This window comes from Panulirus ornatus, chromosome 2, assembly GCF_036320965.1.
Source record: "Panulirus ornatus isolate Po-2019 chromosome 2, ASM3632096v1, whole genome shotgun sequence".
NCBI lineage: Eukaryota > Metazoa > Arthropoda > Malacostraca > Decapoda > Palinuridae > Panulirus > Panulirus ornatus.
This window is the reverse complement of record NC_092225.1, coordinates 28,681,627-28,696,122: the sequence shown is the minus strand read 5'-3', so window position 1 is coordinate 28,696,122 and position 14,496 is coordinate 28,681,627. Positions and strand designations below refer to the sequence as shown.

General features: G+C 37.8%; 1 protein-coding gene across 3 annotated transcripts in view; it reads right to left on the bottom strand.

Moving 5' to 3' along the window:
- pns (DENN domain containing pinstripe) overlaps positions 1 to 14,496 on the bottom strand; it is a 163,972-nt gene that overhangs the window by 29,269 nt on the left and 120,207 nt on the right. For all 3 annotated transcript variants that reach the window (XM_071673403.1, XM_071673399.1, XM_071673409.1), the window contains exons 3-9: positions 8,344 to 8,514; positions 7,037 to 7,275; positions 6,327 to 6,492; positions 4,985 to 5,084; positions 3,700 to 3,884; positions 2,152 to 2,294; positions 167 to 429 (exon numbers count right to left, since the gene is read on the bottom strand). In XM_071673403.1, coding sequence (XP_071529504.1) covers positions 167 to 429; positions 2,152 to 2,294; positions 3,700 to 3,884; positions 4,985 to 5,084; positions 6,327 to 6,492; positions 7,037 to 7,275; positions 8,344 to 8,514 — 1,267 coding nt within the window. The remainder of the gene's footprint in view (positions 1 to 166; positions 430 to 2,151; positions 2,295 to 3,699; positions 3,885 to 4,984; positions 5,085 to 6,326; positions 6,493 to 7,036; positions 7,276 to 8,343; positions 8,515 to 14,496) is intronic.

The following is a 14,496-nucleotide window of genomic DNA, read 5'->3' as shown; positions in this document are numbered from 1 at the left end:
ATGGGCCACAGCTTTAAATAACCTGACTGATCACAAAGGCAATGATGGGACTTGGACATAAACCTAACTACAGAGAAAGAAAAAGCCTCTAAACGAATGTAAGGTTTAGAAGACATAAGGTACGTCATTCAGTCACAAGATACATTTTAATAGTTCTGTTACTCACCAGCCTTCTTGGCAATTGCAGTTATCTCTTTGAGCTGTGGAGACAAATGGAAAGGGTCAAGATGGTGACTTCTGGTGCTACTTGGAGGACCTTGTAGAGGGGAAGTGGAGGAAGCCATTGTTGAAGGGGGGAGTGAAGTGATAGAGGAATGGGAACCACTCATGGAACCTTCAGTGCTGGAAACTCCTGAGTCAGAGTCATGGGACCAGGAGCATTTTCGTCTCCTCCGGTATTTGTATTGAGAATGGTGCTCATTTAAGTTTCTGAAACAGTGAAAATATGATTGATAAATGGTTATACATTCAAAAAGCAGGTTCTGAGATTGGGAGAATGTGTGAAAGGAGAAAGCTGAGATAAAATAGGGATAAAAGCAAGTTTATTAGATTCATCAGTGGAGAGAGACAGGTTGTCTCCCGACTTAAGTTTGAATGGAGAGAACCCAGAGAAAGTGCAGAGTTTTAGATGCCTAGGAGTGGATATGGCAGCAAATGGAACCATGGGTGCTGAAGTGTGCCACAGGGTGGTTGAGGGGAGCAACTGTCCTGAGTGCACTGATGAATGTGCAGAGAGGTCACTGTCTTTACGGGCAAAAATGGATATGCCTGATGTTATAGTAGTGTCATCAGTACTGTAAGGACGCAAAGTATGGGCCTCTGACAAAAATGTAAAGAGGAGAGTGGATGTGTTGGAAATAGAATGTCAAAGGACAATATGCGGTATGAAGAGGGTTGATCAAATAGGAATGATTAGGTTAGAGAGAGTGTGGCAGCACGAGGAGTTGTGTGTGTGATGAAGAGGGTGTGCTGAAACGGTTTAGACATATGGATTAGATGACTGTGAAGGTTTACATGTCAGAAGTGAAGCGTATGAGGAAAAGGGAGAAACTGAGGAGGGGGAGGAGGAGGTGAGAGGATTGATTTTTATCCACTATTCTATTACCACAAAAGTATTTCTTCACATCCTGTCCAGTACTCCATTACTAAAAATTGCCTTTTCACACATTCTGACTGACTCCTCTCTTGCTTAATTTTCTGTCTGGTCTTCTACCAGATCAGTTCCTCATTTCAAAGAACTACTCAATATCAACACAATTAACATCATTTCTAAGATGGAACCATGTATTCCCTCCTTTCTTCAAACATGGACCAAACTATGATTCCTAACCTCTCCCTGTAACTTAGCTACCATATTTCTGCTATAATTTTTGCTGCTTTCCGCTGATCTCCAGCAAACAGGTATGTCTCCTGAGGTGAGATTAACACAGGTGATATACACTCTAATATGAATCTAACTCTGAACAGCTCTTTATCCTTATACTTGAAAGTAATTTCAATAACCATTAAATAATTCACCTCCTTTACATTTCTGCTTGTGAGGTTTTCTGGAGACTTGTTGGGTATTATGTCATCCCTCTTACATGAATAGTTCTGAAATGTACTCTATGTGAGATGATCCCTAATCTCACTTTACTGGTAGAGTTGAATTTCAACTCTGTATCTGACTACAAATGGAGCCTGCTTAGATCTCTTTGCAGTTTGTCACAACACACAATTATCCATGCCTCATAAATTCTGCACAATTCACAAACATACTCTGGTCTGACTCAAGGCCTTCTGGCAAATTAAATACACAGATCAACACAGAGCCAGTTCTAAGAGTGTGAGAGTTTAAATCTTGTATGCTCCTGATCGACACCACTTTGTGGGAGTGGAGTTAAAGATAAATGAGCTAAAAAAATTTATGGACAGTGGATGAATGTAATAACAGCATACTGTACACTCAGAAACAGGTAAAAATTTATGGATAGTGGATGAATGTAATAACAGCATACTGTACACTCAGAAACAGGTAATAATGAGAAAGAAACCTTGATAAATTAAGTACAATTAATTTCAAAAAAGTATATGATTCTCTTATATCAATAAAACATAATCAGGAATCCAACCTCAGTGCTACACCAAATATCGAAAACTACATTAACTCACCTGTCTAATTTACCTGTTGGAATTTCCCACCTGAGAAGCAACTGTGTTAATTCATTAATAAAGTCAGAACGATGTGGAAACTGAGGAAGATCTTCAGGCACTTCTACCGTACCTTCATCAACATCCACTAGACACAAATTAGCCTGAAGAAAAAACAATGAAATGTAAATTACTGTTTTCTTACTGACTTCTTACATAATTTAATGGGCATACCTTTATGACATTAACAAGGCCTGCTTTAAGCATGTTATGAATTCTACAACTCTGTGCTATATCCAGTGCTATTTCCATTTTCTCTACTTTTTTTTTCTAATATTCACTATTTCTATGATCTTCAATCAAGTTACTTGTTAGGGACATCCTATTTGCCTACATCTCATCAGTCTCATAATATCAAATACCAAATGAACTTGGCAGAAATGTAAGGACACTATACCATTTAGAAACAAATACATAATCTGTGGAAAAACAGAATGAGGCATCTAAACTTATTCTCTCAGGCAAATTATAGAAGTGTGGAAATCAAAAAAAGAGAAACTATTTTTCTAACAAAGTAATAGCCTTTTGGGAAGCTAAGGAAGCACTTGCTCATAGGAGTTAAACACTATTGTTCCCTTCAAAATGGAGTGAATCCATGACTGACTGAATAAAAAATCATACGGCACAAAAGAGGTGTGGCAATATCAAGAGTATATATGAGTGAGCTGATTTAGTGCATTGATATGGTTTGGACATATGGAGGGGATGAGTGAGGGAAGGCTAAGTGGGTATGCACATCCAAAGGCAAGGGAAAAGAAGGAAGAAACTAAGGAAGTGGAAAGCAAACTTATTTTTCTTTCTCTTAAAATTGTTTATACATTCACTTAATCAATCCTTGACTATTTTCATCTCATCTTCATGATATTCATAAGGAAGACAACTGCAAATTCTACACTGAATTAACTTTTCTTATACCACATAAGTATGATGTATTATGAAGAATATCCTTAAAGCACACTGCTCTGTGCATATTTTCTTACAGATGCATCAATTACTTAAAGACTTCCTAAACCATTAATAACATCCACACGTTATCAAATTTCACCCTCTAAGGGTTTTCATACATGTTCAAACATTTCTGGGAAAAATGACAGATTCTTATATCTGAACACTTACAAATTTTCCTTATCTTTCATGTGATCAGAAAATTTACACCCATTTTTGATCTCTATTCAAAATAAATTCAAGATAAACTTTCAAAGATCATTTTATTAAAAAAAGATTAATGCATAAGATATGCATTACATAAAAAAATATGACCACAAAACAAGATCTCGGACCTCAAGTGGGTGGGAAGGTCACCTGGCCTAATACCCTGAGACAGTTACATCATATCAAACATGAACTACCTTCAACCAAAGCATTTGAAAATAAATATGATCATCCATTAAGCTCATACTAAAAAGCAAAAAATTTTAAATAAATAAAGTAAAAAAAATTATAAGGATCAAGTACAAAACATCAAAAACCATCTAAAAATTACTTCCATCATAAAACAGTCCAACTTACTTCATTAGGGATCTGTATAGTATCTCTGGAGTCATGGGAGCACTGAAGACCCATGATGAAAGGCACAGGGGCATCAAGGAAATGGTGAAGAGATGCGGGTAATATCGGGACGTATACATGCTGCCATACATACGGAAATATGAGTGTACATATACTCTCTGCTACCATCATGAGTTTGTTGTAATCTGCAACATAAAATGGGTAAAAGTCTTGATGTATTCTGTTGGGATAAAAAGAATTTGCCTACAACTTCAAGACCTATGACTGATCCCTGATGCCATACACAATAGGCTAAATGGTGTCAACTTTAGTTTCTTTACCTATCTACCTATGTATCCAAATTAGATTGTACCAATGTTCCTATTGAATTAGATTAGACCATGATGGAATCTTAAGGATAATGATACTGCCATACTAAAGGATTCAAATGTATCTGGCAATCACTGGAAACCTGCTTGTGCAGTTGTGGCTGAACCACATACTGATGGCCCTGTACATAAGGTTAAGCAAGTTATGTCAGACCTATTCACTGATAACACTGGGAATCATAGCAGACCAATTACATACAGATGCAAACTGGTTCATAGTGTTGTGCTCATGTTAAAGCATGAGTAAAACAGGATCACACGATGGATAGCCTTGAAGATATCTCATATGCACTATGTGGTATGTGATGCATGATATTCCATTATTTAAATGAAGACTGTGAAACTTGGTTTTTGGCCTTAATCAATATTTAGGCATTGCCATGTATGAGCCTACTTGCCTTATACTTTCTACATTCATTGTCTTAAGTGTAGTTTTTGAACTAACAAGTCTACGTAACATCTCTACGAAGAGCAATAAGTAATAATACCCTACTGATATGAATATCAGAATTCTTAAGATACTGTTGCTGCATTGGGCATCTGATCTAAGTTCACTGTACCAGTTGTCTTGGCAATGGGCATGGATGAAAGTACAGTACGGTCATGGAAAAGGCAGTCTTTGTTCAACAGTATATACTTTGGGAACATGTAACACAGCCTCAAGTGTCAATGAAGTGTGAATGTGTCAAAAGAGAAATGCCACCAGTGGGAAAACGGGCATCATTTTACTTTTCTTGAGACAGAACTTTCAGAGGACATTGAAGACAATGTCTATAAATATATGCTACAAAAATAGTGTAAATTATTCCATTCAAAAATCATTTAATAAAAACAAAAATAAGTCTTTTTTATATGTATTCTTCACACTAACAGATAATGTCATCTCAGTGTTGTCAGCAGACACAGTACTAACTTACCACTAGAAACCAAAATGACCTGATTTTCCAGCAACACACAAGTAAGAAGCTGTACAACACTTTCCACTCCAAGGCCTGAGAAGAACTCCCGTAATGAATACTGAAAGTAAAATATAGTGATGATAAACTCAAGAAAATTAGTTACTATACTTGTTAAAGATGTTGCACCTGCATTTGCTAGTACATTATGTATTTTATTGCAATCCTATAATATTAGGTAACAAAGGCAAAATCTATCAATAAATGTTTAGCAACCACGTATAAATAATAAACTGCTAGGGCCAAAGATGTACAATAATACATGCAAAAACATCTACTGTCTGTCATCATCAACTCCATTAACATTTACATGGGATGAATTAAGAGCATATAGGTTTGCTAAAGAAAAACTTTGAGCTCTTAAGGTGAAAATTGAAGTTAAAACTATGAAAAAATAAATATTTCAGACGGTTCAGACCTTACTTTTCTATATATAAATTACAATTTATGAAATTCACATGAAAGTGATCAGTACAAATATGTTTATTCAACAATGAAGAGTTCTAGTAAGAAAATTATTTGACAAGTACAAATCTGTCCTGGTTTATGTGCATTTTTGAAAAAGTAACATTTCCGAAGAACCATACAGCGGAATCAATTTTACTGTAAGATATGATGGGTTACAGTCATGGGGGAAATTTCTCATCATAATTTTCATATATAAATATTTACAAAAAGTTAACAGACATACAGTGAAGTATAAATACATCATCAATACAGGTGTTTTCATACACTTTTGCTATTTCCCGTGTGAGTGAAGTAGCATCCACAACATATGAAAGAGCTTTAGAGGATAAAGTATCAAAACATAAAATATAATCTAAGTATAATGTGATTTAATTAATACTTACTCAAAATGGTTCAGGATCATATTTGTGGAGGCTGTTATAGATAGGGAGGGAATGGTGGAGTTATGCAGTGGAAGGGTCAGGTTTGCCTGGTTCTTTATATGAACCATGGATGGGCATTTCAAGAATTAATCAATTTCTCTTCTGGTGATAAAACTCCTTAAAATAGTCCGAGGCATCATTCATAAAAAAGCTGATGATAAAACTTCTTTCTTTGGACAGGCAGGTTAGTGTAGGTTTTCTGGATGATAACTTAAGTATCATCATCAGGCCTGGAGGTCAATAACTGAGCATAGGCAGAGGATATGTATGATTAATTTGTGAGACAGTATGTACTTGAACCACCCCATGAATCTGAGAATGGACTTTATGATGATACACACACACACAGATAAATAGATGCTCTACCAAGATATAAAAGAGAATTAATAAATCTTTTTAAATCACTGATATACCTCAAACAATGGAAGTTCATGGCTAGTGGGACGGTGACAAATGTGTGTCTTCCCAACACAGGAGAATGCTACACAGCGACCAGGAGGGGGTGCTGGCACCTCATACAGTAAGTTGTAAACATGAGACTCTAGACTCACACCACTACTTTCACATTCTATAAAGAACCTGAAAAAATAAAAAGAAAAGTATATGTAATCACATGTGATATTCAATATTGCCTCATGGCAGTGCTTGAGAATAAAAAACAAAGGAATCTGTAAGTCTGGCAGACTTGGTACTGAACATATAAAGGAAATGCTGAAAATACAGAGTACTGTAGCTTTACCCTTCCAAAGATCTTCCTTATTCTTGAAAACATCCCTTGGCATCTCAATGTACCTTTACTACAAATGCTCTTTCCTCAAATGATCTTTTTCTTAATAATACAGCATGATACTTATCTTTAAACAATAATTTCTAATAAGCATTTCTCAAAAGTCTAATAAGTCATTAAACAACTATGTCAATAATAATCAAAATCTTTCATTTTTTTTTGCTTTATCCTCCAACATATAACTACTTATAACTCTACACAATCATTCAATTCCTAAATGTACTTTCTATAATAGAACTGAAAGAACAGTTCTTAGCAAAACTGCACCACCACACTGACACTCTTTAAAATTCAATACTGAATCCCTATGGAAAATCCACAAGAAAATCTACTCACCTATAAAGTCCTTTGAGAAATTTTCTTGCAGCAAAAACATAAGGGTGTTGGCCTACAAGGGCAATACATTTAGTCACATATAGCTGGTCTTTAGTAACATCATAGAAGTGAAGAGCTGCAGGTGATTTGGGAGCTGAGAGGCGAAACTGACGTGGCAAGGATCGAGTGTCCCGACTGTTTGGCGTTGCTCCAGATGATGCCTTTGCATGACTACTGGACATCTCCGTCAAGTACACAGACTGTTGACAATGAAACATCCAATAAAACATTCTACTAACTGTTGTGCACATACTGTGCTGAACTGTCAGTGGGCAGATCAGGGTATATGATGTAATCAAAATAAATCATGAAATAGTCTACAGGGCCTGGCTCTGGTTTTGGTGCAATATAAATGACAGCCAGGGAGTGGATGTGTGAAATGAAGTTATTATTCACCTATTTCTGAAAGTAGCTTGCACAGGCAGAAGCATTATTTGAGTATATAAAAAAAAATTTGAAGATTTTGAGGGGTTTAGCAAGTATCAGTTCTTTTACTCGAACTGAATATATTGTACATATGCACATTCAATATACAATATCCAGCAAGTCGACTTTACTTGATGTCTGTTGATCTGATTTTCTCTGGAAAAAGAATATGGCCATTGGCAGTAACAACAACATGAGAAACAAATTCAGTATTGAAGCCTGATTCTAGCACAGCTTATGTTTAGGAGGAAAAGCATATTGTAACAGTATGGAGAGTATGGTGAATTAAATGAACTCAAAAAGCATTAATTAGAAATTCATACTTGGCTTCATTGTTGTGAGCTCTCATCAGCAACACAATGCTGTATTTACTACAGTTCACAATCAACAAATATAAGACTATATTTCTTCGCTTTACATGTATGTTACCTTTTGCTTCTTTCTTTCTTTCATACTATTCGCTATTTCCCGCGTTAGCAAGGTAGCGTTTAGAACAGAGGACTGGGCCTCTGAGGGAATATCATCACCTGGCCTCGTTCTCTGTTCCTTCTTTTGGAGAAAAAAAAAAAAAAATAAAAAAAAATAAACTGAAAACTCAGCAGTACTTCAATGCAGTCCAACAAGTAAACTGCAGACATACATCTCTATGATTGTAACTGCCATACTGTACCAATGCCAAACAGAAGTTAAAACATAATTAGTCAAGCTATAAATTCAAAAATTGAATCTTTGTTTACAAGCATCATCATACCTAATATAGGTATGACTAGAGTATCCAAGTTTTGTTTTGAAACATTACTGTGAAGGAGCACAAACATTTTCAGACATTCTCACCATCTTACCTGGAGTGTGTGCATAGCAGTACATATCTGCTTTGAGTTAACTTCTTCATAGAAGACATAGGCAAATCCATGTGCACGAGAACCATCTTCCTTGGTTACAAGGAAGGGATGGAATCTAGGTTCCAACACATGTTTCTGTGTGCGGAACTGAAGACCCCTCGGTAGGCACAGCTGCAAGGAGATACAGGTACTTGATATCATTTGTTCATTAAGAAACCAATTGATGATGGTACACAAGTGCATGTATTAATCACAAAATATCCACTAATTAGTATATATGGTTACATGGGCAAACACAAAGGACCTAAGCAGACCATTATAAATGATATACAGCATGGCAATGCAACCTACAATTTACAGTACTGCTTATACTACAGATCATGCATATTGCAACACTAGTGTCTCAACAGCTGTGAAATTTTTTGATAACTGACATTTACAAACCATTTACAAACACACACACACACACACACACACACACTGTTTGCCATTTCCCGCATTAGCAAGGTAGCGCTAAGAACAGAGGACTGAGCCTTTGAGGGAATATTCTCACTTGGCCCCCTTCTCTGCTTTCCTTTTGGAAAATAATAAAAAAAAAAAAAGAGAGGAAAGAACTTCTAGCCCCCTGCTCCCTTCCCTTTTAGTCGCCTTCGACACGCAGAGAAAACGTGGGAAGTATTCTTTCTCCCCTACCCCCAGGGATAATATATATATATATACACTCATGAAGCCACTACTCAAAAATTAACACCAAACCAACCACACCCATGACCAGGAAAACCATGAACAACCTACACAAAATCCATCCAGACACAACTGCCCAACCACCCTTCAATTCTTCTGATACAAGTAATGCAATTAAAACATTAAAGAACTCTCCTGCTATGGGCCCAGAGAGCATATGGAACATACACATTAAACACAATGAACCATTTGCAATCCAAGCACTAACTTCTACTGCTCCTTGCTAAACAACAATATCCCTAACATCTGGAAACTCACCAACATAAAACCAATCCTAAAACCACCCAACTCCACCTCCTACTGCCTTGTACCATTTCTATCCATAGTATCCAAACTGAAAAACTGATCTACAGCAGAATCAAACTAAACATCCTACTCTCACTCATACAGAATTGATTCAGACCCCCTACCACCACACTACACACTCTCGATGGATTCAACCAACCACAACTCCCATTCCCGCACATTACTAGTTCCAACAGACATTAGCAAAGCATTTGACACTATCCCCCAGACACACAAAAAAATACCTAAACACTACAATGATAGTCCTCAAGTAGTTCTTTCTCCAACTCTTCATTCTCTATCTGGACGACCTCTTAATACCTTAGGCAAACCTCATGAAGGTCCTTTCCTTCACAGACGACCTCACAACCACATCAAAACACACCAGCACCACAGTACCATGCAGCTCTACCTTACACAGACCGGAACGTCTGCATCTCCACATTAGTCTTCAATCACTCTTTTAACCCCAGACAGCCATGGATCCAGCTCATAACCTTCAATCATCTTGAATGGAAATTCACTCTTGATAAACAAAACACCAAGAACTTTGTCTCAGGTGCGACATTAACAGCCACAACAATAACATAAACACTAAACAAAACATGAACGAAACGCCCCAGACACATACACACACACACACACACACACATATATATATATATATATATATATATATATATATATATATATATATATATATATATATATATATATATATATATGATGGATCTAGCCTTTAGTTCTTGCTCCGCCTTCCTACGACGGGGATCGTAAATTTAGTGCCATGTATTGTCCAATGATTAGACTCTGATCTAATTTCACCTGAAGATGGCAAATGCACAGGCGAAACCTTGGGTACATTAATAAATAAATTATGGAGAGTTATGAAGTTTTCGCTCATCCTGAAATAACGAAAGGTCTAAGACTTGATAAAAAAATTGTCCAAAAACTGAACTGCAAGCATATATATATATATATATATATATATATATATATATATATATATATATATATATATATATTTTGCTTTGTCGCTGTCTGCCGCGTTTGCGAGGTAGCGCAAGAAAACAGACGAAAGAAATGGCCCAACCCACCCCCATACACATGTATATACATACACGTCCACACACGCAAATATACATACCTATACATCTCAATGTACACATATATATATACACACACAGACATATACATATATTCACATGTACACAATTCATGCTGTCTGCCTTTATTTATTCCCATGTTATTCCCTATTCGATGGGAATATATATATATATATATATATATATATATATATATATATATATATATATATATATATATCCTCATCTGGCCCCCCTTCTCTGTTCCTTCTTTGGGAAAAAAGAAAAAAAAGGAGGGGAGGATTTCCAGCCGCCCGCTCCCTTCAGTTTTAGTCGCCTTCTACGACACGCAGGGAATACGTGGGAAGTATTCTTTCTCCCCTATCCCCAGGGATATATATATATATATATATATATATATATATATATATATATATATATATATATATACACAAGAGACCCGATCTCTTTCATCAGACAACTGCAGCTTCCGGGATGCAATTCACGCGAAAGCAGGGTATGATGGCCTCCTTTTGTAAAAGAAGCTCAACAATGCCGTCTGTATTCTTGCAAGTTTTCTGTTCCGATGATGACACTTGATTGTTCGAGGCGAATTCTCGCTCGCAGTGCTACCATTTGAAAGAGGAGCCCACTAACAATTATATATATATATATATATATATATATATGTATATATATATATATATATATATATATATATATATATATATATATATATATATATATATACTGGGTCATTGTTTATCAAAATTATCTAGATAATTCGGGAATATCAAGAAGTTACGTTTTAACTGATTAAATTACGAATAACTTTAATCAACTAACCAAATCCTCAGAGTTGAGTGATTAACTTTCAAAAATTTACAAGCTAAAAATTACTTTGGTAACTTTAACTAGTTAAGCTTCAATGATCACCCAGCGAAAAGTTAAGTAACTGATATAATACTAGAGACGGTTAATCTATTTTCAAAATTAAGGGACGAATTCAGGAATCTTAACTAATTAACTTCACTGATTATTTGGGTGAAATTATAATAACCTGAACAAACCCTCATATGTGTGTGTGTGTGTGTGTGTGTGTGTGTGTGTGAGAGGGTAGGGGGGGGAGGTAGGGGGGAGGATCATGTCGGTTCCATGATTCATCCACACATGTAGTTTCAACCTGTATATCATTAGCCAAGATAATTATTCTGGGGTTCTGCTTCGTCTAATGGAACCGGATGCAATTAACTATTTACTCAGACGGTTATTAAAAAGACTACTTTTTACGCCTTCCATATATATCTATAAATAGTGTTGGTACGCGGACCACACTGAGTCACTCAGCTTGTCCTTGAATCAAGCACTTCCCCATGTAATTCATCTAATTACTTGGTCCAGCAACACCTTTGTTCCAGACAGACTTAAGAGAACAATGTGTGACTTAAGTCTAAAAATATCTCATTACAAACAAACAAACAAAAAATCACATGTTCTATTGTTTTCTTTTGCCCGCAAGTGGAGCTGCTTACTACAAGTAACATGAGCGCCCAGCCTCTCAGGGATCCTGCCATTTTCGCGAATCCTTATTAACTTCCACGGCCTCCCAAGCGGCTTTTAGAGGCCTCTCGTTACTTTCACAAATCCTCTTTTGATGTTCCAAAATGCCTTAGCCCGGGGGATGGACCGGCCAGGGAGGAGAGTGAGGGGGTCACCCGACCAACATGTCTGATGGTAAAACGTTCGCAAGTGACCTTACAAAAAAAGCTACTCCGTTAACGCGGGAAACGGAAGGAAGAAAAAAGATTTGGTCTAAGCCCTCCTAACCCCACCGTCCAATGAGTCTGAGGATACTTAATTCATTTATCCCCATCTTTCAAAAGATTTCAACAACTCTGACGAGTTATCAGTCACTTTCATAATCTCCCAAGTCACACAGGTCCCCAAAGAAGCAACTTATTCCCTTCCACCACCATAATTCATAGAAACTTCCATCCACTCTCGGGTATGCAAATGAACTAGCAAACCCCCATGTCACCCTCAGGATCACCCACTCATATGATGACATGTATATGTGAGCAACTTTCAATTATATCCAATGCCTTATTCTCTTTCCGGAACTTGCGCTTTTTGCTGCTAATCCTCTGTACAACATCGCCATCAGTTCCTATCGTGTTAGAGGTGGTCTGTCCAGTGCTGATGCAAGAACAATGAACAAGTGTGTAATGAAAGTGAGAACAAGATATTGTTCACACGGCCACATCCGACTTCACGCACACCCGTCGCCTTCGTCTCGACAGTCAAAAACCTACTTCCTTTCCTCCAGCAATATACACAAATTCTACAATAAAGTTGTAAAAACTGGATGATGTTGTCATATATCGTAAAACTCTTGAGAGTACATATATCGCACAACTCTTGAGAGTACAATCTGAATGACATACATATAATTTTTGAAAATATTAAGATTGCACTAGTCCTGAAGCCAATACCAATGCCAGTGTTCGGACACGAGACCTTCACGGCGACGGATCTGGTTCCAAATGGAACTTCGTGAAGGATGAAACTAGGAGCGTCATTATGTAGGATCGCTAAGGTAAACAGCACAACTCAGGGTCATTCTTCGTAAAGTATTTGAATATCCTTCACAGCTATTCTCCCAGTGAAATAATTCACGAAACATATAGGCAGGTGAATAACGTAAACACGTCCCACTTCACTGCTAATTTCACTGTCACGAGACGGTGAAGAAATATAGGTCACAGTCGCACTTTAGGTATTGATGTCGCACCTGTTCTCCCCGTACAAGGCTGTGTACGATACCATTATCCCTGACAGCGGTTCATGTGGGTGTGTATGGAGCTCCATAGCCGGCACTGAGAGATGGTATTCTATTTATTACCTTGTTGCACTTAACCCCAGCGGCTTAACTTTCCACGCCCTTGTGGTGTGGGCGGCGACAGAGGTTTTATCATAGCTGGCTTTTTCTCTTGTCTTTATATGATGCTTTGAGTCATACACTATCAGAATGACTTTATATCTGGTAACCTGACAGACCCTAATTTTGGCTCTGAGACGAGTATTATGTACCTGTGTCCATGGCCAATGTTGGCCCTACGCTTCCAACCTCTCTCGGTTTCGTCACGACCCAAATATTCAGGTGAGTGTAAGGCAAGAGATATAGTGGATATATTTCTTAGTATAAGGTGTAGCATAAAAGCCAGGCCACCACATACCTCAAAGTGCGAGATCTCACACCTACCACAACATTCCTCCACTCGAGGGGTCATATGCGTTGGAGTGTATCATCAATTTTCCTGGCATTTCCTCACACCACCTCCCTCCCCTCACATCTGAAACCTACCACCCCCTCACAACTAAAACCTGACCTACCTTCCCAGTTGACACTTTCCTACTCGCACAACTGACGCCTGACTTCCCTTCCCATCCGACACCTACCTCCCCTACCATCAGACAATCAGCCTATCATCTCATTCAACGTCTGGCTCCCCTCCAACCCGACACCACGTGAACACCTGGTGGCGAAGTCTTCGTTGGGTCTTCTACCCTACAACCCGGGACGGGCCACAGCTGCAGGGGGGTCAGGCCGTTGGTTGACAAGCTGTTGGAAGCAACAGCCCGCAGGCTGGGGCGAACTGCGAGGTCCTGGTGTTGCCAACGAATCACCAAGGATGCCATGCCCTTACGCCTTCAGTATCTTAGCTGATTCGTCAAACTCACGTCAACATGACTCACTTGATCTAAGACCATTGGTTTCAGACCTCGGGTCTTGTGGTAACGAGAACGTTGAAGATGGTCTCTTACACATCCGACGTCAGCCATGGCCCTGCACCATGTCACTTGTATCACAACAGTGTCAGTGTCGCTGTATATCCTGTACATTACACACTTCGCATGTGGAATGTACTCCGCTCTGTATCATTGCCAGAGCCAATAATCCATGCAGGTTAAGTCTGGTATCCAGTGTAACTTCATAAATCTTTTGTAAAATTACTTTGAATGAATATATCTTGTGTCT